The sequence below is a fragment of the Symphodus melops genome, assembly GCF_947650265.1.
Source record: "Symphodus melops genome assembly, chromosome: 22".
NCBI classification, from domain to species: Eukaryota; Metazoa; Chordata; class Actinopteri; order Labriformes; family Labridae; genus Symphodus; species Symphodus melops.
This window is the reverse complement of record NC_136712.1, coordinates 2,379,582-2,404,908: the sequence shown is the minus strand read 5'-3', so window position 1 is coordinate 2,404,908 and position 25,327 is coordinate 2,379,582. Positions and strand designations below refer to the sequence as shown.

General features: G+C 44.9%; 1 protein-coding gene across 1 annotated transcript in view; it reads left to right on the top strand.

The window, feature by feature from the left end:
* Positions 1-24,306, top strand: part of rassf3 (Ras association domain family member 3) — a 43,491-nt gene extending 19,185 nt beyond the window's left edge. Inside the window, exons 3-7 of the mRNA XM_079335247.1 lie at positions 19,855-19,962; positions 21,052-21,207; positions 21,855-21,942; positions 23,438-23,553; positions 23,658-24,306. Of these exons, the coding sequence (XP_079191373.1) occupies positions 19,855-19,962; positions 21,052-21,207; positions 21,855-21,942; positions 23,438-23,553; positions 23,658-23,807 (618 nt within the window). The 3' untranslated portion in view covers positions 23,808-24,306. The remainder of the gene's footprint in view (positions 1-19,854; positions 19,963-21,051; positions 21,208-21,854; positions 21,943-23,437; positions 23,554-23,657) is intronic.
* The last annotated feature ends 1,021 nt before the right edge of the window (positions 24,307-25,327 follow it).

The following is a 25,327-nucleotide window of genomic DNA, read 5'->3' as shown; positions in this document are numbered from 1 at the left end:
GCAGAAAGAATGAGTCAGACATAAAAACAAACAAACTGTTCAGAGACATCTAAAGGACCATGAAGTCATCTGTTAGATAAAAAAAAAAGGAGAGATGTCGGAACAGGATTTTCTACATCAGCTTTTTAAGTTTCTGCATTTATTTGAGACGATATCAACTAAATTGCTTGTTGTCCAATAATTATCATGAAGTGAAGGTTACATGAGCCTGCACTGTCCAAAAAGGCCCCTCACTGTTTGTTTTTGAGCGCCAGGATGACCTTGCAGGTCGAATCTTCACCTAAAATAAGTCTGCAGTGAGCGTTCGCTTCTGGCTTTATGTTGGAAACATGAGGAGCTGCCCTCTATGAGGAATGTGTGTAATGTATAACAACAAGTGCAGAGCTGCAGATCATCAATAACCAACGACTTCTACCTTCTTCACGTCTATCATCCTTATTATTATTATTATTATTATTATTATTACTTGTCTTAATGTTTTTACCTCTAATAACAATCTGACACTCTTCAAATACCTCAGTCGATGATGGCATTACTTTTCTTCATGTCTGACTTTGTCGTATTTTAGACTCTCTGTCTTTGAATTCAACCTTCATCCACGTCATACTATGTTTTATTTTAGATAGATAGTGTTATTGATCAGGGGGAGAGGGGAATGACCTGCAGGAAAGAAGCCACAGGTTGGATTCAAACCTCCTACCTGGAGGACCACAGCCTCTGCACGTAAGGGCGTGCAAGTGAACCACTCGACCACCAGCTTCCCTGGAAAATGTATCTCCTTTGCCGTGCTGATAATAAGGATTTTATCTGCAGAGGCTTCGAGACATTCCTCTCAGAGATGATCTAACGGAGGTGAAAGGTTTCTGTTCGTTACGTAACCGTTATTGTTCTGCAGCATTAAGCTTTTTTAAGATTCCTGTGGTTACACAATGTTTACTGGAAGGATTTATTGTGATGGTTTTAGAGGTTAGACATTGTTTTTTTTCCGGCTGCTAAGCAACATGTAATCCTTCAACGTCCTCTGAAAAAATCTGCCTTTGACTTCACAACAACACTTTTTGTTTCTGCGTTGATTCAGTTCTCAAACATGTCACGTGTCCGACGCCTGAGAAAAGCTGTGTGATGCACGGCGTTTAAACTGTACAGCATTTAGATTTCAATCTGTGTGTTCATGTCAGGAGCCACTGAGTTACAGTACGTTGTTTGCATGTGAGTCAGGGGGCCGACCTCACTGGAATCTCAGTAATGTTTAACCAGACCGGCTCTGGGCCGAAGTGACTGGACAGCAGATTAACACCATACAGTCACAGAGAGAGTGAAATACCAGGTGTGTGAGAAACCTCGTCAGGGTTAGTAACACACACACACCAGGTCGCCTCTGTGAGTCCGGCTGGAGCCGTCAGACGACAGAGTGTGTACCCTCATTCATCCGACTGCTGGGTTTTTTTTCCTGTCTCAGTTTCACATTTTGAAATTGAAAATGTGCAACGGAGACACTCAGCGTTCTGCGTTTAAAAAGTTCTCCCTAATGATGAAATTCTTAAAATAATTGTTTCCATTTTAGCATTTTAATTAACTTCTAGTCACCTATCAATGCAGCTTCATGAACAGCAGAGGTCAAAGATTAAATTTACCTCCGGTTAGCTAGCAAAGAAAATTGTATACAATGCAATCTGTGCATAATCTGCTAAAGGTTTCAAAGTGTGTGTTTCCTCCTCCTGTATGACAGGGGACAGTTTAGGGACGCTCTGTTGGCCTGCCTTTTATCTGTGCGGTTGTTGGAGAGATCTCTGCAGCATGTTAAAGGACTAAATGGTGGTTTGGCTGCCCCCAGATGTGCCATATTTACTTTTGGTTCCTCTTCTAACCCTGCTGGTTTTAAATTAAAGCCTGTGTATCTCTGGAACTCTCCCAGATTGTCCGTCGGTTCAGCGCGCGCGTGTGTGTGTGTGTGTGTGTGGGTAAGGCCTGATGTAGAACAGATGTAGCGTAGATTTCACCCTGCAGCTGTACCTGCTCTGCTAATGGTTTTGGGCCTTTTTATGCAGCTGGGTGGGCTATTATCTGAACATATAATATCAAAAACCTTTAACCCGGCTCGCTCAGGGAAAACAAAGTCCTAAAAAGTAGCTGGAAACAGAAGGCAGGCTTCACTACTTACACTTTTAATTGTCCCTGTGCTCAGTAATAGCTTACAGTTGTCGAGCCATGAAGAGGGCGATTCTAAAGGCTGGAAACCACCCACTAAAAAACACGAGTTAAACTCTGATCCATTTTACTAGCACATAAACGCAGCAGTGAGCCCGAGGTTCAGCTCTACCAAACAGACTGAATTAGAGGGTCCTATAGCATGTTCTTTATGTTTCATGTATGTAGTATGACGACAGCACGCAGACGCATTTCTGGATGCACTTTGAGTCAAACTTTATGAGAAGTTGAGGAAAGGCTTCTGTGAGTCTTTTAAAGCAAGCTGCATAAAACACGTCAACACTGAAAGTTGAAGCAAGTTTTCTTGGAATAAATACGAGGAGAAGTTGGACCGAGTGGATGTGTGAATGCAGCATAAAAAAAGTTTAAAATTTCCTGCAAGCTCGTTTTCGTTGCTGTGCTATCTGTATCATTGACATATTGAATGTTTATCCCTTAAAGTGTTTGGCACCACTTCTCTTCCTATCTAAAAATATATCAGTGCTGACCTTTAAAACCCACTTTGGATCACAAGAATAGATTTTATAACTTGGTATTTCTTCCAACTAAATTCTTTTCTTTTCTTCTCTAAAATGTTAACGGCATTTTCTGCACCAAAAAAAAAAGAAAAAAAAAAGCAACCATGCTGGTATGGTAAACCGAAACCACATTCAGACTTCTCATTTGGGTTTGGCAAATTTGATCCTAAATGCTGCCACTCTCAAGAGCGCACATTTGCACACACAAAAAAACAAAAACATCCCAGAAAAAGACATTATATGGAATTGAGATGTACATATTATAACGCCAATGCATTTTAGTGCAGCTTTAAATGATTAGAAACATCCAACGGGTGTCAAAACAGACATGAATGCTGTTTTCTTCCTGAGGACGTTAGCAGGGCCATACAGTGCAATAGTGGCAGAACTGATCTTTTTGTGGGATTAGGTGACTCAACAAACACCTTCAGGGGCTGCAGCTTATTCTCACAGGATAGAAAGTAAGAAAAAGTATAATTAACCTGTTTCTGTGCTCTGTGCTCATTAAAACATTCTCTGCAGGTAAAGGAATGAAAAAAAGTAATCACTGGTGTAGTTATTGGCACTTTGGATAATCATCAAATAACATCTGAAAAGGATGCAGGCACTGAAGTTTCACCTCCCACCAACCAGCAGCATTAAAACCCTTAAAAATGTCTGACTCCTGTTCCATCCAATGAGAAGGGTGCGTTCAAGGCCCTTAGCAATTAAACACATGCACACAAAATGCGTCAGTCCAGCAGATACTTTTAAAGGCCTTTGGTGTCAGTATTTTTAGTGGATTCATGCAGGAGCAGGGAGACGATGCTGCAGAGGAAAAGAAGGAGAACGCTATCGTTAGTTTGTTGCCTGCTGATCGAGGTAAGAGGACGACTTTTATTTGCTATATCTGAGAGGGTGTGAGAGGTTCAGGGTGTAAATTAGAGCGTGGATACTTTGGCTGAACTGTCCTTTTTGAACATTTATTTTAGGAATGTGTGTGACTATATTTGTGTGTTTTCAGTTCACTGAGGTTTAAGGGTGACTCTGCAGAGAAAGAGAGTTCCTATTTTGCCTCTGGGCTCTTTGGACAACAGCAGGATGTGCAGAGGTCGACGACTTCAAGCTTGAATGTCCCCACTGTGTTCAAGCATTCAGAGCTCATTTGTAGATTTGAGAATAAAAATGATATACGTCATCAGAATATAATTATGGCACTTGTGCATGGGACCTGATAGATGGAGGCCTGGGTAAAATGGCCAAGTTTTCAGAACCATTTTGATGAAGTCAGACGAAGCACAATATTAAACATTTTCCAGCCCAAGTTTCTGTGGATTAATAGATAGTCCTCATAAGATGAGCAGGCAGATCTGTTTATTAGAAGAAAAAAAAAACACTGGTTGATGTCAAACTGTTTCAGCTGATTAACTTTCTGTGTTGGCTGCTTTAACTGTGATACGTTTCACATGTCTCTGCTCTGTTTTTATGGTTTATTGGATGTCTGTTTCTGCTGTTTGTGTGGCATAAAATAGGAAAACTGTATAATTTAAGAGACTTAATATTTTAGGCGGTTTTAAACGTCACATTTTACTCGATTTAGGGTCTTAATTGACTATTAAAACACTGCGAAATGCATGATAATTAAATTGCAACGTAATCATCCTCTGTATCTCTCAACCTGGGCATCAAAGCGCTGATTGGCTGTCGAGGTGAGTTGGGCATGTCGTTCCTAACTGTCATAGATTTGATTGGTTGGTGTCTCGTAGTGGGCGGGGCTACACTGTAGGCTCACTGTCAGAGAGATAAGTGGTGAGCGCACATTCAACAGTGTAACGGGATAACCGTTTGACGTCGTGACGCGAGGAGTTTTACGGTTTTTTGCTCTTGTAAACCTTTAAAAAAGTACTACTTGTTGATTGTCGGTTGACGGATGTCGTTTTAGCACCAGACTGTGAGTTTTTCTGTCCAAAAAAGTGAGCTTTTTAGTGACTTTTTTGACCATGCCGGTGGAGTAAAGCGTGTGTGTTTGACGGGACAAAATCCGAAAGAGGAAATCAGCCAGATATTGAGAAAGCAGACTTTGGTTTCTCGCTTTTTATTGTATTTTTAATCTAACAGCTGATCAGTTTTTTTGTGGGGTGGGGGGTTTTAATGCAGCCGGGTTTGAGTGGAGTGGTTTTCCCCTCAAATGACGTGGAATAGCACGATGAGCAGTGGATACAGTAGTTTGGAGGAGGACTCCGAAGAGTACTTTTTCACGGCCAGGACCTCGTTCTTCAAGAAACCATCTGGAAAAGTAACAGTGAGCAAGGTAAAAACAAAACCCAAACCATCTCCTTGTTTTTGAAATGTAAGGATTGTGTGATGTTAAGTTAAGACAGGTTGACCAACTCTAAAAGTCAGGTTGTCTCTTTTCGAGGGGCGTCGCTCAGAACCTCGTCTGAAAAACAGTCAATTTAATTTTCATTGCTTTAGTAGGAACAGGTTTTTTAAATTATTCATTAACTTTTAGCCCATATGCTATTCTTAAGAAGTCAAACTTGAGTTCGGCATACATTTAGTGTTTATAATCACAGCCTTTTTATATAAAATGATCACTTGTAGAGTTGGATCACCTGTCGTTTCCTGTAGTGATTTCCACTGTGGGTGAAGGAAATGCAGCTTTATAACTTGTGATTTTCTACATTGATATCGGCGCCGAATTTAGCAGAGGAGCAAACTTATTTGTTTTTTCATTATTTAAAAGTTGTATCTTTAGTGTTGGCTTATCCATGAATCAGAAAACACTAAAACCACAGAAGTGTTATCGAGGATTTGCAGCTGGTGTTTGTGTGTGTGTGTGTGTGTGTGTGTACCTTTGCCTCTGGAAGTGTGTACAGCTTATCCTCCTGAGCATTATTAGAAGACCTTTGAGATTTGTTTCAGGGATACTTTGTGTGTTTTGTCTTTGGTTTAGGTTTGCACGTGAACTAGGAATTGTTTTTGCAAGATTTGGGAGCTAGTTACAGAAAGATTAGCATAACAACAAGCAGTCTGTGGCTTAATCCTGTTTTGACAGTTTTGACAGTTTTGACAGGTTTAGCCTATATTTCATTGGATATTAAGGTTGGAGTTTCCTCTCATTGCAGACAGTAAGATCAGTTTCAGAGCACGGTTGGGAATCCTGGATTTTAGTTCTGAAACAACAGCAAAAAAAACCTTTGGAATAAAGAAGTAGGAGACTGTGATTATCTGGCCAGTTATTACACCCCCAAGGAGAAGCATGAGGCCACCGCAAACCCAACCTTGTGACCTGTTTTGGCCCAAAACCAGACCTTTAAAAAAACAAAACCCTGAGATGCATTCCAAGGCAGATTTTGAAAGTGTTTGTTTCTGTTCTTGTTGCCTGCAAGACTGGGAGACTTGTGTCCAAAAGCAGGCATGGGATTGAGTTAAAACCAAAGACATTGAGCATTATCATGTCTGGAACTCAAAAATTAGGTCACTTTTCAGGTCCTGGAATAAATACCGGCCAGCGACAGACTTCAAGTGGCTCTCACACACACACACACGCACACTGATCCACTTGTCCACACACTCGCACGCATGAATTTAAACCCTCAGCATCTCGCAAACACAGCTGGTTTGTTCCACACTTTCAGCACACTGTAACAGAATTGAGCTATTCTTCTTCTCCGCCCACTTAAATGTGCGTGTCTGTGTTGCTTGCAGATTCTGCAGCGATGCATGACCCTTCACTTTCCCATAACAGACCCCCTTCACTCGGGGCTCCTCCATTCCTCATGGAAGTGTGTGATGCACGCCGCAGAGGTCATGACCTCCAGTTTCTTAAACTGTCGACCTGAAATCAGACTCTGGCTGCTCTGTGCCGGTTTCCCACATGCCAACAGTAATTACTACCAAAGAAGGGACGTGTCCTTTGGGGAAAAATGTGCGGCATGAAATGAGTGGTTCTGTATCAGAGAAATGAGCGGTTATGTGTGAGTGAATGTTTATTTTTGTTTTGCAGGGAGTTGAACTTGTGGATTAATGGATTAGTCAAAATACAGGAGCTGGTGACTAAGCAGGACTCGCAGCATATTCTGAATGAAAATGACCTTTTTTTTTTAGCCAACACCAATCTTCATTCAAAAATATCAAAGAAACCAGAATTAGACGTTACGTTAAAGTGACACCAGGGCAGAACATTAAAACGTGTCTCGCACATTGTAGTACTTTGAGGCGGTCTGAATTTGAGATTAAAGGCTGATTCTTGGATTTTTTTGTGACTAATTCGACCTTTTTTGTCTGTAGAATCCCTAAAAAAGTATGAAAAGTCCTGTCCAAAGACTTTGTCCCTTTAAAAATCTGATAAAAGTAAGGTTTGATTCCTGTTTTTTGTGTGAATTAAAGCAAATATAAAGACGTTTGTCAGTGTAGCGCTGTTTTGCTTTTAACCCATCTCGTCTGTCATGTGACTTTTTGGACTTTAAACTCATTCATAGGATGTAATAAAATAATATCTCATGCAGAGGAGCCCCAGACAGCTTTAGAAATAAACAGGGAGTGACGTTACCTTCTGACATTAATGATCAACTTTTACTGTCCCTGTTTGTTGATTTGAAGAACCTTCACTTTCACTCCGAACATGTTCAGCCTTTCCTCTTTTCCTGCCTGCTGCTGAAATACAGACTTAGATTTGTTTCTGTTTGTTCCTCCTCACGGCTGCTAAAAGTTACATTAACTCTATATTTGTACCAGTTTTTACATGGCATGTAAAGGTGGACATATCCAACCTGAACATGCCGTTATAAAGTGACCTTCGTTAGCATTAACACCGTCTCATTTCTCAGACTAAAAATCATTTAAAGTGCAAACTGGTTGAATAAAATGGAGCGTTCATGTGTGTTTGTTTGTATGGATGAGAAAACACGGAAGTGCTCCACCCCAGCGTATCAGTGCTGACCTTTTAACACATGAACTTTTGCACCGAGCGCCTCACAGAGTAACTGTGGTGTAGTATTCAGTGCACAGTCATCATTGTTCAAGTCCAACTGAAATGAAGCTGCAGGGAAATGGAGTCACTATATTTTCAAAAACAGCCAATCAGATCTCAGCTGCCTGCAACACGAGACAAAAGACTCTCACATGAATAGAGCGACATTCACCAGCTTCAGTTTAGATCTGCTGTAGGTGTGAACGGATGGTCGTGTGTCTCGATATGTCAGCCCAGGGTTCTCGCCCAATCACAGCGGGGATCGGCTCCAGCCCGCCGCAAGCGGTACAGATAATGGATGGATGGATAGAAGTTGAAAGTTCAAGGCGTCCCTTTAGCTTAATGTGGGCAGAAAATCATCTCGGACCAGGACGACGATCCCCCTCTTTTCCGACAGCCTGGCAACATGTAACGAGTCGCTCCACATGACTTATTGTGATTTTTGTCGGACCTTTAACCACAGAGGCTCCTGGGATACATGAGACATTTCTCATTAAGGAAGCGGGCTGTAGTTTAAAGGTGGAAGTGAAGTGTAATGAGTTTTAGAGCAAACAGAAGAGAGAGAGAGGACAAACACAAAGACTGATGGGTAATAAACTGGTTCTGGATGTTCAAACTGGGAAATGAGATAATGTAGTCCAGCCAGAGGAGGATTTATCTCCATCCCCCCCACCCCCATGCACACACTCATACTCCTACACACACACACACACACACACACACACACACACACACACGTGTTGTTGCCCTCGTTCGCCCACTCCTCCACCTTCTGACTGTGTGAATGGTGTTTCTGTCAGGAAATGTCAACGATGACCAGTGAGTCTGTGTGTCTCATGCCCGAGGGTAATCCCACCCAACCCCCCCAGAGTCCACACACACACACGCACACACACACACACGAAAACACACACCGGACAGAAAGCAGCTCAACTTCACGTCAGCTCATCCGCTCAGAGTGGAGGCTCTCCATGGAGTATTTATCCACGTGTCGGATGTGATATCTGAAGCTCGTTGTGTCATCACGTCAGCTGACTCAGAATGAATCTCATATTTTTAATGATGTGTTTTTTTAATGACTGATAATGAAGCCTGTGTACGTCCTGCTGCTGGTTTGTGTTCGTCACACGTGAAGCTCGTTACTGAACGTCTGATGTGGTTAACGGCTGGACGTCAGCAGGTCGCTGTCAGCTGATCATGAATAAGTGAATATGGAGGCGGAGGGTCGCTGCTTCTACTCTACGGATCAGTTCCTGGAGGTTGAGTTTGGGCCTTCTCTCTCTATGTACTCGTATATCTGAAGACACAGCGAAGGTCAACACGAGTAGAAAGAAGTCGACTTTTAATGACAAGTGATAAATGGAACAGATTGCTGATTTGGATGTTTCTGAATCCCACAAACAATCATTCCTTTAAAAAATAAACCCGCTTGGTATTTGTACCAAAAGTTACCATTAACCTGTGAAATAGTTCAAATTATAAGTTGATAAAAGGATCATGTTTGATGATGTTTTGGGGCAGATTAAGTCCGTCCATTATCCTAACTGCTGGTCCAGTTCTGGCTGGTGTTGGACGAGGTGCGAGCTCGGAGACGAGCTGCAGCACCAGAGCTCAACCCTCCATCCTCTCTGGGTGTTCCAGTCACACGGCTCCTCCATGCAGCCTTTTCACTCAGCTTATGAATCCAGCTGCAGGCCTTATGAAGAGCGCCGCGTGGTCACCCGTCCATCACAGGGTGTGTGTGTGTGTGTGTGTGTGTGTGTGTGTGTGTGTCAGTCTGCAAGAAGAGGAAGTGGTGTTTCCTCCCGACTCATCCTGTAAACACATCAGTGTTCGTAATAAAGAGAGCTGCTTCGGTGCTCCTTCCCTCAGCAGACTGATGCACGGTGCCGACCTCGCCCTGCAGCCCGCTCCAGGTGTGTTTGTAAACCTCACAGTCATTCCTCATGCACCCTGTCTGACCAGTTTTTTTGCATCTTGATAAAATCTTTTCATGGGACATTTCTTGAGCCGCACATCAAAGTGAGCTCATTCTGCTTTTCTTCTTTTAATCTGCAGACAGACAGACAGACAGTGATGGACGAACACAGACCTTATCTTCACCTCTGTTTCTGTTTTCATGAACAAACATGTCGTCATACTTCAGACACTTGTCATCATTCTGTAATCTGAAGCTCTCAGGGAGATTTTTAGGCTCTTGCAAAATGATCGACAGATACAACAAATCCGCTCAAACTCGCAGCACGTCTGGTGTCAGACCTGCAGAATCAGAATATTCACGGTGAAATAAGCGAAGACGAATCCTCGGGTTGTTTAAGCGTGGACTTTAGATGTGCTGGACGTCTCAGTCTGAGAGGCGATGACGTTTCATTTCTCTTCCAGCAGCAAAACAAAACCCCCGAGTGTGTTCCTCCGTTCATCATCATCATCATCATCATCATCATCATCATCATCAGTGCAGGAAAGTTCAGCTGGGATCATCCCGCGATGTCTTTCCTGTTCTCAGCGACACGGGAATCCAAATCCGTCCTTTCTCACATTCTCCTTCTCTAGATTTCCTTCCTCTCTGGTGTCCCCCCCCCCCTCCTTATCTCCTCACTTCATCCTGGTTCCTCCCCCATTGTATGTCACTTCCTGGTTTTTCTCAGCTTGACATCCTGCTCTAACACCACCGAGGAGGCCTCCAAAGACGGCTTGTTGCTTCATAGCTAAAGCCTCCTGTCCAACATCGTGGTTCATATGCAGCCTGAAAAAAAGCCAAATATCTCTCATCAGATTCTCACACAGTCGAACGCTAAAAACCATGCAGACACTTATTGAGCCTTACTGACATTTAAGCTCTGTGTGAAGCTCTCCTTTTCATTCAGCTGAACTTCACTTTGTTTCTGTGATGAGGCCGCAGGTCGGTCGTCTGACAGCTGGATCCTTGTGAGTCAGTGTGTGCGTGTGCGTGTGCGTGTGTGTGTGTGTGTACCGCGGTGGTGTTTGAAGTTCTTCAGTCAACCTTTGCAGTGTTTGGACTCACAGCACCGTCATGCCAACCGTAAACAGCAGACTGACTGTCAGCTCTCTGAGTCGTGCGGGCTGCGTCGACTCTTCCACCTGAAGCTCGATCAGACAGTCGCTCGTCGTTCGTGTGCTTACACGACATTACAGCTTCAGTCACTCACAGATTGAGCAGAGCAGGTGATCCGTTCTGTTCAGACGCTGAGCTCTGCCATCGAGCACAGACGACGTTCTGATCTTATGAAGCACATTGTTGTAAGTAAGGCGTTGGCGTGCATGTAGCTGAACAGCTGCACACGTTTTTACCTTACACTGCATCTTTTATTTATTTATAAACAACTCAGGTCACCCTGCCACATAAAAAAAAAAACCAATGTGTCCAAATCATCCAAAAGTAGAACACAGTGTGCGTCGATGATCAGGGAAGGAGTCGGTACGAGGTCGAGCTAAAGGAACGAGGTCCAGCAATCAGTTAAACAACGTGCACATATACCAGTTTATCTTCATGCAGGAGCCAACACAGGTGTGTGTGTGTGTGTGTGTGTGTGTGTGTGTGTGTGTGTGTGTGTGTGTGTGTGTGTGTGTGTGTGTGTGTGTGTGTGTGTGTGTGTGTGTGTGTGTGTGTGTGTGTGTGTGTGTGTGTGTGTGTGTGTGTGTGTGTGTGTGTGTGTGTGTGTGTGTGTGTGTGTGTGTGTGTGTGTGTGTGTGTGTGTGTGTGTGTGTGTGTGTGTGTGTGTGTGTGTGTGTGTGTGTGTGTGTGTGTGTGTGTGTGTGTGTGTGTGTGTGTGTGTGTGTGTGTGTGTGTGTGTGTGTGTGTGTGTGTACTGTCTACAGGTTACATAATGCTGTTTTATGAGACGCTCTGCATGTCCAAAGGAAACATTAGCAGAATTGTTCTTAGCTGTGCGCCCTCGCTATCTCTGCAAACACAACCTGAGTGCTTTTATTCCTGGAAACACACACGCACACGCACACGCACACGCACACACACGCACACACACACGTAGACAGCAGAGGACTGCGTTGTATAATGAGATAAATCTGCCTTTGAAAGTATCCACCTGCGTCATGGAGAATAGTGTGTGTGTGTGTACAAAAAGACAAGTGTAAAATAAATCAAGGTATTGTGTTTAGTAGTCATCCACTCTGGACATTTCTCCTGTGATTTCATGCAGAACATTTTCTTGCGTTGTTTCTTTCGTCAGTCAGAAGAGAAAGTTACAAACACAACCTTTTTTTATTTTTATTGTTTTTACACAGTTTGTCAAATTTCCCCAAACGTGCTCGTTTTGTCGCGAGCGTCTTTGGGCTGTTTGACGTTCGGTTGAACTCTTCGTGGTGACATGTTATGAACCTAACGACACATTAAGACGGATTAATCAACAACCAAAAACAAACATGAGTTTCCGCTCCGCGCTCAAAGTTTATATTGCTGCTCCTCCTCTCGTGAGTGTTGCTTATAAATCTGAGAGCCGGCGATGAATCCTCCGACCAGCTGCTCTAAACAGACTCTCCACACTGTGGTCTGAACAGGTGGTCCCCCCCCCCCCCCCCCCAAACTCCATTTTACCTCGATCTGCAGAAACCCACCACCTTTAAGCATCATGTTACAAGATCATGAGAACGCCAAATGGGAGGGGGAAGTCACTTTTACTTTTTTACCAACAAAGACGAGTTTTATCTCAGGGTCTGTTATTATTATTATTTATTATTATTATTATTATTGTTTTTTATTGGTGTAAACATGAAGAATATTCAGCTGCTTGAGGATGGAGGGCTCCGCCGTGCTGTCCTCATCCCGCTCGAGCAGGAACACAGCGGCTTCTCTCTCTGCGTCATACGGTCGTACGGTGAAACGGACTCGAACGTTTTCACTCTTCAGGTCACACCGACTCGTTCCCACTCTGAGGCTGCAGGAGAAAACTGGGAGGTTAAGTGTCATGCTCAAGGACACGTGGGACGACGTGTGGCTGCAGGAGACACAGTGACAGACTGTACCGACTAAACCAGAAAAAAAACGTTTCCTGTTCCTGCATCAGTAGTTTTCATCTCACTTGGTGCAAAGTTAAATGAGGTCAAAATGTAAAACCTGATCCCGTTTGTTGACACGTTTTGCTGCTGTGAGTGAAAGTTTGTCTCTTCAGTGAGAAGCTCATCTGGGAGCAGTTCAGAGCGGCTGTGATCTCTCCCGGGGTCGCCGTTATCGCCAAACCGCAGCGCACTTTGAGGCGGCGTCGGCGCTCCCTTTTTTTTTTTTTTTCAGAAAGTAAGAGCGTAACCATGACGATGAATGGAAGACGGCCTAACCTGGAGGTTTTTAATGGAGCGATGGATATTTCTGGAGGGAGAGTCGGAGTTTGGTGGAGGTCAAACTTTATCATCAAGTAGCAACATTTGTCTTCATTCAAATCAGAATTTAAGAGACATTAATGAATATTTTTCTTTTAAGATGTTCCTGTGTTGACGCTTCCTTTTAGTTTGGATTATCTTGACTAAACGGAAACGTTCAAAAACTATAACATGAGGTCATTGGAGGTTTCATCTTCTTCAAGACGGGAACCAAAGAAAATACCGGAGAATATTTAACGTTTGAATGAAGCAAACTTTTATGAATAAGTTTTTTATCAGATTTGCCTTCAGTGAGTTTCTCCGTGGAATCTCGTCGTAGTTATTGAACATTTAAGAAAAGAAAAAGGTGTCCACAGTGTTGAAGCCAAATGAGGACACTGGACTGTCATCGCTCCACACGTCCCACTTATCACGCCATCACACACGTAATGATGGTGACATACACTCCTGTGTGTCATGAGTCGTGTCATGTGTCACTCAAAAGGCAACAAACAGTCGGACAGTGTGAACGCGTTGTGCCGGCACACTCGAGCACACGCCGTTCGCTGACGGCCTCGTCTGAGGGTCGTTTTTTCTTTTCTTTTGGAGTTTTGAGGATTCGGCCCTCGTGGTTTAAAATCATCCAGACTGTGTTTTGGCTAGCACACTGTGGGAATGTGTGTGTGTGTGTGTGTGTGTGTGTGTGGGTGGGTGGGTGGGTGTGTGTGGGAGGGAGTGTCCAGGCTCTTTAAAGGGATTTTCCACTGTTGTGAAGGTGACGGCCTGACAGTACAGTCATCCTCCGTCTGTCTCACAGGTATCGTTGTTTCCACCATCACAGCCTGAACTGACACACCCGCTTTTCACGTCCACATCCCATCCCTCTTTGTCTGTGTGTAATGTAAGACTCTTTATCAACACACACTTTTTTCCCCTTTAGCTCTGAATCCAACGAAAACACCAACACGTGAAGCTCAGGAGCGTCTTCAGTCGTGTGGCTGAAACTCAAAGTGGGACACGTTGCAGTGTAAACGTCTTTGGGAGTGTGAAGGCGACCTGGTGGGTGTGAAGTGTCGCCGTGTGTCGAGTCTGAGCAGCGTGCGGATCATTTCCTGATAAAGCTGGGGGGATTTTTCTTCACTCGTCCCCTTTCACGATCATGACTGACTGTTTAGTTGTCATGCTGACTCGTCCTCGTTGAAAAGACGTCGTTGAAAGCGGGTGATTTTGGATTCCCCCCCCCCCCCCCCCCCCCCCCCGAGGCGTCGCAGGCTCTGTGAGTCTTGTGAAGTCGTAGTCGGTGTCGGCGAGGTCTGGAGCGTCTGCGGGCCTGTTCCAGCTCGTTCATGTCACCGTGAACTTCCTTTACCGCTCCGTCCGTCATCACTCTTTTCAATGATTCACGTGTTTTTAGACGCCGAGCTGCATTCTTGTACGGACTGATTGAAGTGTCACCGATCCATTCATTAAAATACTTGAGCAGACACACGCTTCTAATTATGAACGTTAAAGTCACTGTAAACACTCCTTCTTCTTTATTTTCCTTCAAACTTAATGATCTGTAAAAAGGACCCGGGGGGGGGGGGGGCAGCGGTAGCCCGGGGGCTTGAGTGGAGGCTGAAGTCCTCCGAGCAGGTGGACCCGGGTTCGAGTCCAACCCGCGGCTCCTTTACTGCCTGAGTCCGCCGTCCTGTCTCTGAATAAAGACTTCCATCATCTGCTGTTTCTAAGGGGAAAAAAACTCCATTCAAGAAGTCTGACTTAGTGTTGACACACTCACACACACACACACACACACACACACACACACACACACACACACACACACACACACACACACACACACACACACACACACACACACACACTCATGCACACACTCATGCACACACTCATACACACACTCATGCACACACCTATTATTTCACCACCCAGCCCTCCTCGTCTTCCCCCAAGGTCAGAACCATGAAGTTTCATAACCTCAGCCCACACATGCTTACTCACCACCTACACATGCACACACACACACACACATACACACGCACACGCACACACACACTCCCCTCTCTCGAACTCTTACTCAACTCCTCTTGTATTAACAAATGTTTCATTTTTCACCTTTGGCTGTTTACACTTTGCGATCCTCCGGCCTCAGGATGGTCTGAGAATCAAACATGAGCTCTGTGTGTTTCTGCGGTCTGTGAATAAACTCTGTTAGTCCGAGTGAATGAAAAGTCATCTCACGTTCTAATGAGAACATTTCATTCCTGTTTAGACGACGGCTCCTCTGTGAGCTGACAGTGTGGTGTTTTTAATGAGGGATTGAGTTTCAGACGAGAGCAGCAGAAGAGCGATATTTGAAAGTTGTCCCTTTCCTCTGTGATTTTTAAAGAACAAAAGACGTATTAAATTATCGAGATAATGAAGTTATGACCATCTGTGAAGCTGCAGCCTGAGTTCAGTACAACCTTTCAGTCATTGAGGTCGTACCAACATTGTTTTGTTTTGACATTTCCAACCTCCTCCCATCCTCTTATTTTCACATCCTCGTTCTTTACGTCTGATCGATCTCATCCTTCTTCTTCTTCTCTTTCTCCTTAAACTCCCGCCTACTTCTCCTTTCTCTCTTTGTCTTTGCATCATCTCCCCCTTTTCTTGTTTCTCCTCCTCCTCGTTGCTGTAGGTAAAGGTCTCCGTCTCTGGGTGGTCCCTCGTCCAAACGGACGTCTCACAGTGTCCTCTCAGGGAGTTGAACCCTGTACTAAGCCACCTGCTTCGTTCTAAGCCAGTCGTCCGTTTTGTTTTTGCACATCGGGGAAGTTTAGCCTGCAGGTTTCACTTCTGCGTTTGCAAAGATAATGGTGTCACTTTCCTCCTCTCTTCCCTTTTAAAGACTTCACTTCTTATTAGTTTACAGTTTTAGTTAACTTACGTTGGTTTATTCTTATTAACTTGTCCGAAAATTCCTACCAAAGCACCCACCTGTCACTATCTAGAGCTGTATCCACAGACTGGCTCTGCTACCGGGATGTAAACGAGCTCAGTGAACAGATAGCCAATCGAAGGAGAGGTGCGGTTTAGCAGCATGTTGACTGAGAGAATGGAGGTGAAGTTGCATGAAGGCCGTTTCAGGTTAAAGGGGGATTACAACCAGAGCAACATGTAAACACAACCGACAGCTGGTGGCGCTAACGCAGCTAAACGATTCACATCATTTACCCGTTTACGACTCTAAAAACAGTTCAAATATCTATTCAATAAACACCGTCCCCAATCAGAGCTGCATTACACACACATACTTATAAGAATAGTTTGAGTACGTGTCTGTCCATTAGCTGACGGTGTTCAAGAGGAAAAGGTGTGAGCACCTCCTCCACTCAGTGCAACACATTAGAGTGTGTGTGTGTGTGTGTGTGTGTGTGTGTGTGTGTGTGTGTGTGTCCATTAGTGGAGGAATGCTGGGAGGAAAGGTGTGTCCCATCTCGACTTCCCCCTCATGGACTCAACAGGAAATCACAAAGAGGGGGGGGGGGATGAGGGTGGAGGAGGGTACGACACGTGGACACGAGATGATTTCAGATCAGTTTAAGGGTTGAAAAAAAAAAAAAAAAAAGTTGATCCACTTTGAAATGAGAAAGAGCCAACGATCAGTTAGGGGGAAAAAGGACATATTGATGGATGCTGAAAGGATGAATAAAAGGCTGTTTGCAGAGCGGATGGAGTTCTGAATCTTTAACGAGAAGAAAACAAACTTAACTGTGATCCTTTTAACACACACACACACACACACACACACACACACACACACACACACACACACACACACACACACACACACACACACACACACACAGCCTGGAGGAAACAAACACAAAGACACAAATAACATGTCCTCTAAATGTCGGCTAGATCCAGTGAGCACAGCCACATCACTGTTTAGTCTGCTAGGAGCTCACACACACACACACACACACACACACACACACACACACACACACACACACACACACACACACACACACACACACACACACTCCAGTGCTTTTAGGTCCCTTTAGCCAAGCTAAGCATGTTTTGTCTTCACACACACACACACACACACACACACACACACACACACCAGGTGATGTCATCTATTTACAGATGGTGGATGCGTGACAGTGCTAAACAAAGACAGGAATGCTGCAGGTGTATGTGATAAAGGCTTGAGAACAGAAAATACCATTTCTCTCTCTCTCTCTCTCTCTCTCTGTCTCTGTCTCTCTCTCTCTCTCTTTCTCTCTCTCTGTGTCTCTCTCTCTCTCTCTGAGTTATTTTGGAAACAGGCGAGACTCTGACATGCAGATAGAATCTTTATTTTCCCATCACTTCTTCTTCTTCCATCGTTCACATTTCACTCTGGATGTTCTCCTCCATCAGTCTCCATCAGTCATGGCTTTGCAGACTTCAATAACAGCTACTGTCTTTTTCCTTCTGTCTCCCTCTCTCTGTGTGCTGTTGGTCTTTCAGCTTCGGTGGGAGGATTCGCTGTGATCTTAAATAAGACCATGACCTCATTGTTGTAGCTCCGCTCTGCTTCTCTTGTTTGTTTGGACTCACCCTCCCAGTTCCTCTTAACCCTGTCCAGCCTGGACTGCACACGCTGCCCTCACAGTCGCTGGGATAACAACATAATAGGATGTTACAGAGTATGAAACTACTGCTGATTCCTTTTGTAAAGACTTCAGAGGTCTGATGAAGGTCTTAAAGTTTTACATTAGTTTTTGCAGACTCCTTATCTTTGATGCATTAAAAAAAAAGAAGCTTTTTGTCAGGTAAAAGTTTCATTTTGCCGTCAGGAGATATGGATATTAAAATCCTTTTTTAAGACTTGAAACGTCCTGTTTTGTTTTGTCGATAATAAGATCTGTGTAGATGTCATTATAGAGATTTGAGGGTCAGTCTCCTATTTAGAATTGGAATGGATCCATCAATCAGTCAGGATTTTTTTTTGCTTCTTGGTGAAATGTTTCATGAATCAGACAGAAGATGATGGATGACTATGAACGGCTGAGTCCAGAGAGTGATGTGAGGGTTAGGCTTAACCTCGCAGGTCACAAGACGTCAGCGTGTATGGAGCGTGTCGACACAGTCCCCCGTCACCAGAGGAGGGAATCCCCTCAGCGATCGTCTCATCACGTTTCCTGCTTCTCCTCCGTCCGTGTCCGATCTGAGATGACGGATAATCTCTGAACCTGTCGCGTCCTGATAATAAGCTTTGACTGGTCTGACCTGTGACGAGTCCACGTGAGCGAAAGTCCCGTCGTAAAGCTGCACGGAGTTGTTGGATGTAGAATAAAGCAGCAGATTCATGGAGTTGGGACTTTTACCTGACAGTTTTGATCTTCTCTTTCAAGGTGTCGTCTTAACTTGATATGCATTTATAAATATAATATCAAACATGAGGGACTTTCCCCTGTAAATAACAGAGGAGCCTCACACGCTCATGGTGTGGTTTTTTTTTTGACTGCTGGACTCTGTCAGCCACTTTTCTTTGAGCGGGATGGAGCAGATTATTGAGACCTGTGTGTGTGTGTGTGTCCTCTCTTTAATCCTGATGAGTCAGCGTTGACACCTGCCAGGTAGAACAACGTGTCATCATCAGCGGTGATGTCATCGCAGGCTGCTTTAAGAGACGTAATCTTTAGCTTTTAAAGGAGACACTGTTGAACTTATTTTTTCTTTAAGCTTTTAAAGGAGACACATTAGTAATAATTAGTTACATGTCTTGAATGATTGACACATTGTGTGAGTGTTTGTTTGTTTGTGTGTGTGAGTGTGTGAGTGTGTGTATGTATGTGTGTGTGAGTGTGTGAGTGTTTGCACATCGCTGTGTTGGCACCTCGTCTTTCCCTCGAGCTGTGTGTGTTCTCCATATAAGGGTGTGTGAGCCTTCAAAGCCTCCCTGGATTCTGCACTGTGTGTGTGTGTGTGTGTGTGTGTGTGTGTGTGTGTGTGTGTGTGGTTTTTAATAGATGTAGAGGAGTGCTGCACTATGCCCATGTACAGTAAGCTCACACTACACTGGAGAATAAGAAGATATCAACTTTAGCTGGTTACGCTAACTTTGCCCCAAGCGAGCAGAAAGGTAACGACGTAGAGTCTCTCCCTCTCCCTCTCCCTCTCCCTCTCCCTCTCTCATCTCTCATATATCGCACCCTCTCTGGTCCACGCTCATGTTTTTCCACCGCTCCCCTGGTATGGCGTCTGTTCTGTAAGCACGCCGAGAGATGAACAGGAGAGACGGGTGAAGACAGGAAGACACGGACCCTGATTTCAAAATAAAACGTGATAAAGTGTGCAGACTCTGGATGGACTCGGGAAACGATATAAACAGTCTATGAGGAGCATTGGAAACATTTCCACGTCTGGTCTTATCTGAGCAGCCGTTCAGTTCACAACAGACCACAAACTGCTTCTGTAACATCTTTATTGTTGTTTACTTTCATTTTATAGATGGAATAGATTTGAATCATGGCGACGGCTGACGTTTGTCTCTGTAGGGTAAACGTGCGTCCGTCTGTCATCTTTATCTAGAACTTTCTCTCCCAGCCAACCTCTGTTGTGACCTCGCCCGGCTCCTGGGGCGATACGAGGGGGGGGGGGGGGCGGTCCTGGTGTCAGACTTGAACCCAGGAGGTGACCACGATTCGAGCCCGGCGTGTGATCTTCTCTCAGCCTCCTGAGAGCTCCTCTTGTGCTTCTCTTCCAAACACACACACAGCCTCCGTTGTTTTTCTTGATGTCAGCTGACTCGACGTTTCTCATGTTCCCCTTCGTCTGTCCTCTCGTGTTCGTCAGGATGTGGAGAAGGAGAGAGAGCTGCGGACCGAGTTCAGCAGGGACGAGATCAGGCAGAGGATCGAGCTGTACAACTCGGTGACCAAAGACCACCTGAAAATGACCCTCGTGAGTGGACCCCCCACACACACACACACACACACACACACACACACACACACATACACACACACACACACACACACACACACACACACTTAGTTTGAAGCTTGTTTTCCTTTTTTTTTTTTTAAAGCCGCCAAAAATAAATCAAAAAGGCCGAACGAGAGCATGAAAGAGTTTTTTTTCTCACAAGTTTAATCCGCAGAATCAGACGTGAAAACAGGATTTGACCTTCGTGTTAAGAAAATAAAAAGGAGGGTGTCACACAGTGTTTTTGCACGATTTGAATTTGCTGAGTTTGCAGAGACTGTGAGCTCGTACACATCAGGATGTGAGATTTGGATTCAGTTGCTCAAACGAACTTTGATCGAGTGCGGTCGGACCCAGAGAGCTGCAGGAACACACGCTTAACTCTTCGCGTTCGAGGTGTGCTCGTGGCCTCCTCTTCCTCCGGCTCCCAGCATTCCTCAGCGCTCACATCAGAGTGATGTGATGTTATTCCTGCTATTGTTCTCCCTGGCAGCCTGACACGGCTCTGAATGTGTGTTTAACCCACGAGACGCCGACTCCTCGTCGAGGTCCGCATGAAGCGTTCGAGGAGTTCTGCTCCGTCCGTTCAACATCTGAACGTCTCTCGGTACTCTGAGCGACAGATTAGCAACAAACAGGCTCAAACTTCACCGGGTTAAAAATCAAGAAATATTCAGATTAATTTGTGAAACCGTCTTCGTTAAAGACGAAGATTCTTGTCTTCATCTGGCGGCGGCGGCGCACGTTTGTCTTCGTCCTTCTGTCGACTTCCATGTGTTCTTTTTTTTTTTTTTTTTTAAAGTAACCTCTTTACACGCCAGTCTGGTTTTGTCTTCTCCCCGTCTCACTCGGCCTGCTCGCACGCTCCTGCAGGCCCCTCGTGGAGTAATGAGATTAAGATGCTCTCCCATCTGTCCACACAGGGACACACACTGGGCTCACTGGAGCTGCTACATTATTACTGATATCAGTATAGACATTGAGCTGATTCTTCTGAGGTACGTTGTACATGTTGCAGTGTTTAACACCCCCCCCCCCCCCCCCCCCCCCCTCTCTTTTTCCCAGAATCCCTCGGGGGTTTACACGGGTTTCATCAAGGTCCAGATGGATTTGAGGAGGCCGGTGACGGTGCGAGGAGGCCAGAGAGGAGAGGAGGCGTTCTATCTGCCCCGAGGAGTCAGCAACACGCTGCACATCAGCTCCAGTAACACAGTCAGACAGGTGGCTGACACACACACACACACACACACACACACACACACACACACACACACACACACACACACACACACACACGCGCACACACACACTTAATTAGGATCTGGTGACATACGGGTTGAAGTCACGAGTCAACAGAAGCAGACAGGACAGATGTTGAAGTTTATTAAAGGCAGTTTTTTTGTTTCAACCTTTTATTGAGTCTGTTCGTCTGACGTCTTTAAAAAGTATCAAGCATACACACACACACACACACACACACACACACACACACACACACACGTACACGAAGACTCTGTGAAAGAACCTTTTAAAGTATGAAAGTAAAAGCAACAGGAAACGAAGATGAGTACAAAGACACTTGTACAAACTTGAAGTAACCATAGCAACGGTCATCAGATTTACTGTTGAATGAGCGAGCTGCTCGTCAAAACATGAACTCCACATGCAGACGAGTTTTATCCTTTAAATAAATAGACGGCATGCAGATGGTAAGTTGTTGAATTTCTGGATGAACTTGTCAGACACTGGAACAGTCTGTCAGAGTTGTGTTTGTGTGTGTGCGTGTGTGTGTGTGCGTGTGTGTGTGTGTGTGTGTGTGTGTGTGTGTGTGCTACATGTGTTAACGTTGTTTCCTTTTCTGTTATCAGGTCATCGTCGCCCTGCTGAGCAAGTTCACAGTCGCAGACAACCCGGCGAAATATGCTCTCTACAAACGCTACCGCAGGGAGGAGCAGGGTAAGAGAGTGTGTGTGAGAGAGAGAGAGAGATACTGTACGTGTGTGTGTGTGTGTGTGTGTGTGTGAGAGAGAGATACTGTACGTGTGTGTGTGTGAGACAGAGAAAGCGTCAGTGTTTCATGCCACTCATGCCAATCTTGGAGTCAAATGCTCCTGCACTCTGTGTGTGTGTGTGTGTGCGTGCGTGCGTGTGCGTGTGTGTGTGTGTACATTTCTGAACGCCTCGCCCTCGTTAGATGCCGCAGGGCTCTCCCAACTATCAACAGCTCCCCAAGAATACCCAGGGATACACACACACACACACACACACACACACACACACACACACACACACACACACACACACAGCAGCTGCTGTGAGGTATCTGATGTGATCTCTCATTTCTTCCGAGCGTCTCGGAGAGAAGAAAAAGAAAAAGACGTTTTCAGACCTCGAGGTCACTTTGTGGATTTATTGAATTTGTGTGATTTGTTTTTCTGACTTATTTGGAGTCCATTAAAGTTTAGTTGCACAGAGATGTTTTCTGTTGAGTGCGTGTCTCTGCTGTCACGTCGTCTGCTCCCCGGCTCATTAATGGAGACGCACACCGAGGCTCCGTCTGCTCGTAAAAGACGGCGTCTAGACACACTGCACATGTACGCAGACGTACGTGAGCTCATGTTTATTCTTACAGAGCTGTTTGCAGCTTTCACTGAAGCCCGTTAACTCCAGTTATGAAGTTGTGTTGTCGCTCTTTGATCACGCTGTGGTGTCAAAACTCAGACGAGTGACTGTCGTTCAGGAGAAGGAAGGATCCAAATAAACTCTGATTTCAACCATGTGACTGAATGCTGCCTTCAAGTGCTCCTCGGAAATGTCATACTTACCGTATTAAGGAGTTAATGAGCTCGTGCACGGTCCTCCAGACTCGTAATGAAGACGTCTGACGAGGAGTAAAAACATTCAGGATCCAAACGCGGGACATTGATCAGAAGATATTTTAAATATACGTTAACGGGGATGAAGTTGTGAGTGTCCCGGTGAGTTCACATCGACTTTATAAAACCTCCATGTGTGGAGAAAATACTTCCCTCAGCTGAAGACGGAGGATCATTCCTTCACCTCTGAGGAGAAATTTAAACCTTCAGTCGGTCAAAAACGTCGAAGATGGCGGGATTCAAAGAACACGTTTTATAAAGTTTCGTGAAATGGAAACCCTGAAGTGGAGAATAAATACAGCGAGGGCCGCGGTTCACTGCAAGTTCAGTCCAACAACAAGGATCTCCATCTTTAACTCTGTTTTTCTAAATGACTGTGGTTGTTAATGTGCCGCGCCCGTCCTTTCATCCTCCGCCATCCCTGTTTATATGTACACACACGAAAACACACACACACACGAAAACACACACACATGGTGCTAAATTGAAGTGCAGCAGCCGCAGTCGTGCCTAGCGTGTTATGTGGCTTGAAGGACTAAATTAATCGCGTGTGTGTGTGTGTGTGTGTCCTACAGTTTACGTGTGCAAGCTGGCGGATGGCGAGCAGCCGTTGTTCCTTCGTCTCGTGGCGGGACCCGACACCGACACTCTGAGCTTCGTGCTGAGAGAACAGCAGACCGGAGAAGTCATGGTAACGTTCAAACTCTCCGCCTCCGTGTGTTGCATCATTCCTGTCGTTCACTTTTTTTTTTTAAATAAAAACTGACAGATTGTTTTTTTTTTGTTTTTTTTCAGTGGGACGCGTTCTCCATCCCCGAGCTGCGTAACTTCCTGAGGATCCTCGACAAAGAGGAAGACGAGCAGAGGGAGGCGGTGATTCGTCGCTACGAGGGTTACCGCCACAGACTGCAGGAGGCGCTGAGGGAGCTCAGAGGGCCTTCTTAGAGAACCTCCTTAAAACAGGACTACTGCCCCCTAGAGGGACGGAGGAGGCATCCCTTTTTTTTTTTTTTTTTTTTTTTTAAACCCTCAGAGGAGAAAACGACGTGCGAATTCTGATCGAGAGGGAGAAAAGGGGATCGAGCGCCTGGTAGAAGGGACGAAAAAAGACGATTTACAGATGAACGAAGAGACGGAAAAACGAAGGACAAGTTTAAAGAAAGGGAGGACAGGACAGAAATGAAATGGACGCTGCAGCCTGGATCAAAGACTTCAAACCTGCAGTCGGCCTTCTCACACCAAAGATTTACTGATAGTGCCATAATCGCTCATCCCTCTTTTCTTCTTCTTCTCTCACTCTGTCCTGCTGAGGAAACTGATGCAGATTCCTCTTTCTCCTTCAAACGTGGGAACGACTCGCGGCCATATGTCGAGTTTTATTTAATGTTTGTTTTTAAAGTTTGTACATATTGTTTTTTTTGTTTTTTTTTATTTATTTTGTTTTCCTTTTAAACAAAACGAGTCTTATATGAGTTGACTCTGCAGACGTCTCTCGGGCTGCAGCTACATGAAGGTCGCCTCACGACAGTAAGAACACACTCGGAGAAGAGAGAGAGGATGCTTTTAGCTTTCGTTAGCCGCAGAAATTCAGGAATGTACGGCGTCGAACTGAACGTTGGAGGAGACGACGCTGGGAGCTTAAAGGAGCTGAACTTGAGGTTGAAGGAGACAGAAAAGTCTCTAATCGAATCAGAGAGCGGAGCGTCGAGGAACAGAGAGAGAGAGATGGTTTGTTGAAGAAGGAAGTGATTTGAAGTTTAGCGTTCGAGTAACGTCGACGGAGGATGATAACAATGAACTGGTCGGATTGTAACTTTTTTAGCGTGCAGTTTTTATTCCGCCAGCAGAGTTTGACGAAGCGTGAAGTGACGTAGTTTAGACGGAGGAGAGGTGAGAGGAAGGCGAGGTGAAGTTTGACTGGTTTCCGTAAGTTGACCGAGCGGTTTTGAGGAAGTAGATGAGAAACTTTAGACGGAGGGAGGAAGATAAAAACAGAGAAGAGAAGTGTGTAAAAAAAATGACCCGAGGGGGAGAGAAAGTCGTGAAGCAGTGTGATCGTAACCTGGAAGACGACGACAGGGTTTTTCCTCACTGCATGTCAGCTGGTTGAATTAATAAAAGCTCCTCAAACACAGCTGAGAGGAAAAGGAGGTCTGTGAAGGCCGAGCGCTGCAGAGAGCAGGGGGAGGAAAAATGGCCGCATTGTGTCGGCCTCCCGTCTGTCTGCAGGCATTCATTTAAAACGCAGCCGCTTCTCTGCTCCAATCTCAAAGTCGAAATGTGCAGCCTTGACCTTCGAATCAACCCGATTTTTATTTACTGTCGGGTGGATTGAAGAGAAGAACATCACAGCTGGAAACAAGGACGAAGTGTTCGTGCACAGAAAGGTTAGAAAGTCTGAAATGCAAACAGAAAAGGAAGATAAGCGAGTTTAGAAGAACGTTACAGACCCGTTTGATGGTGTT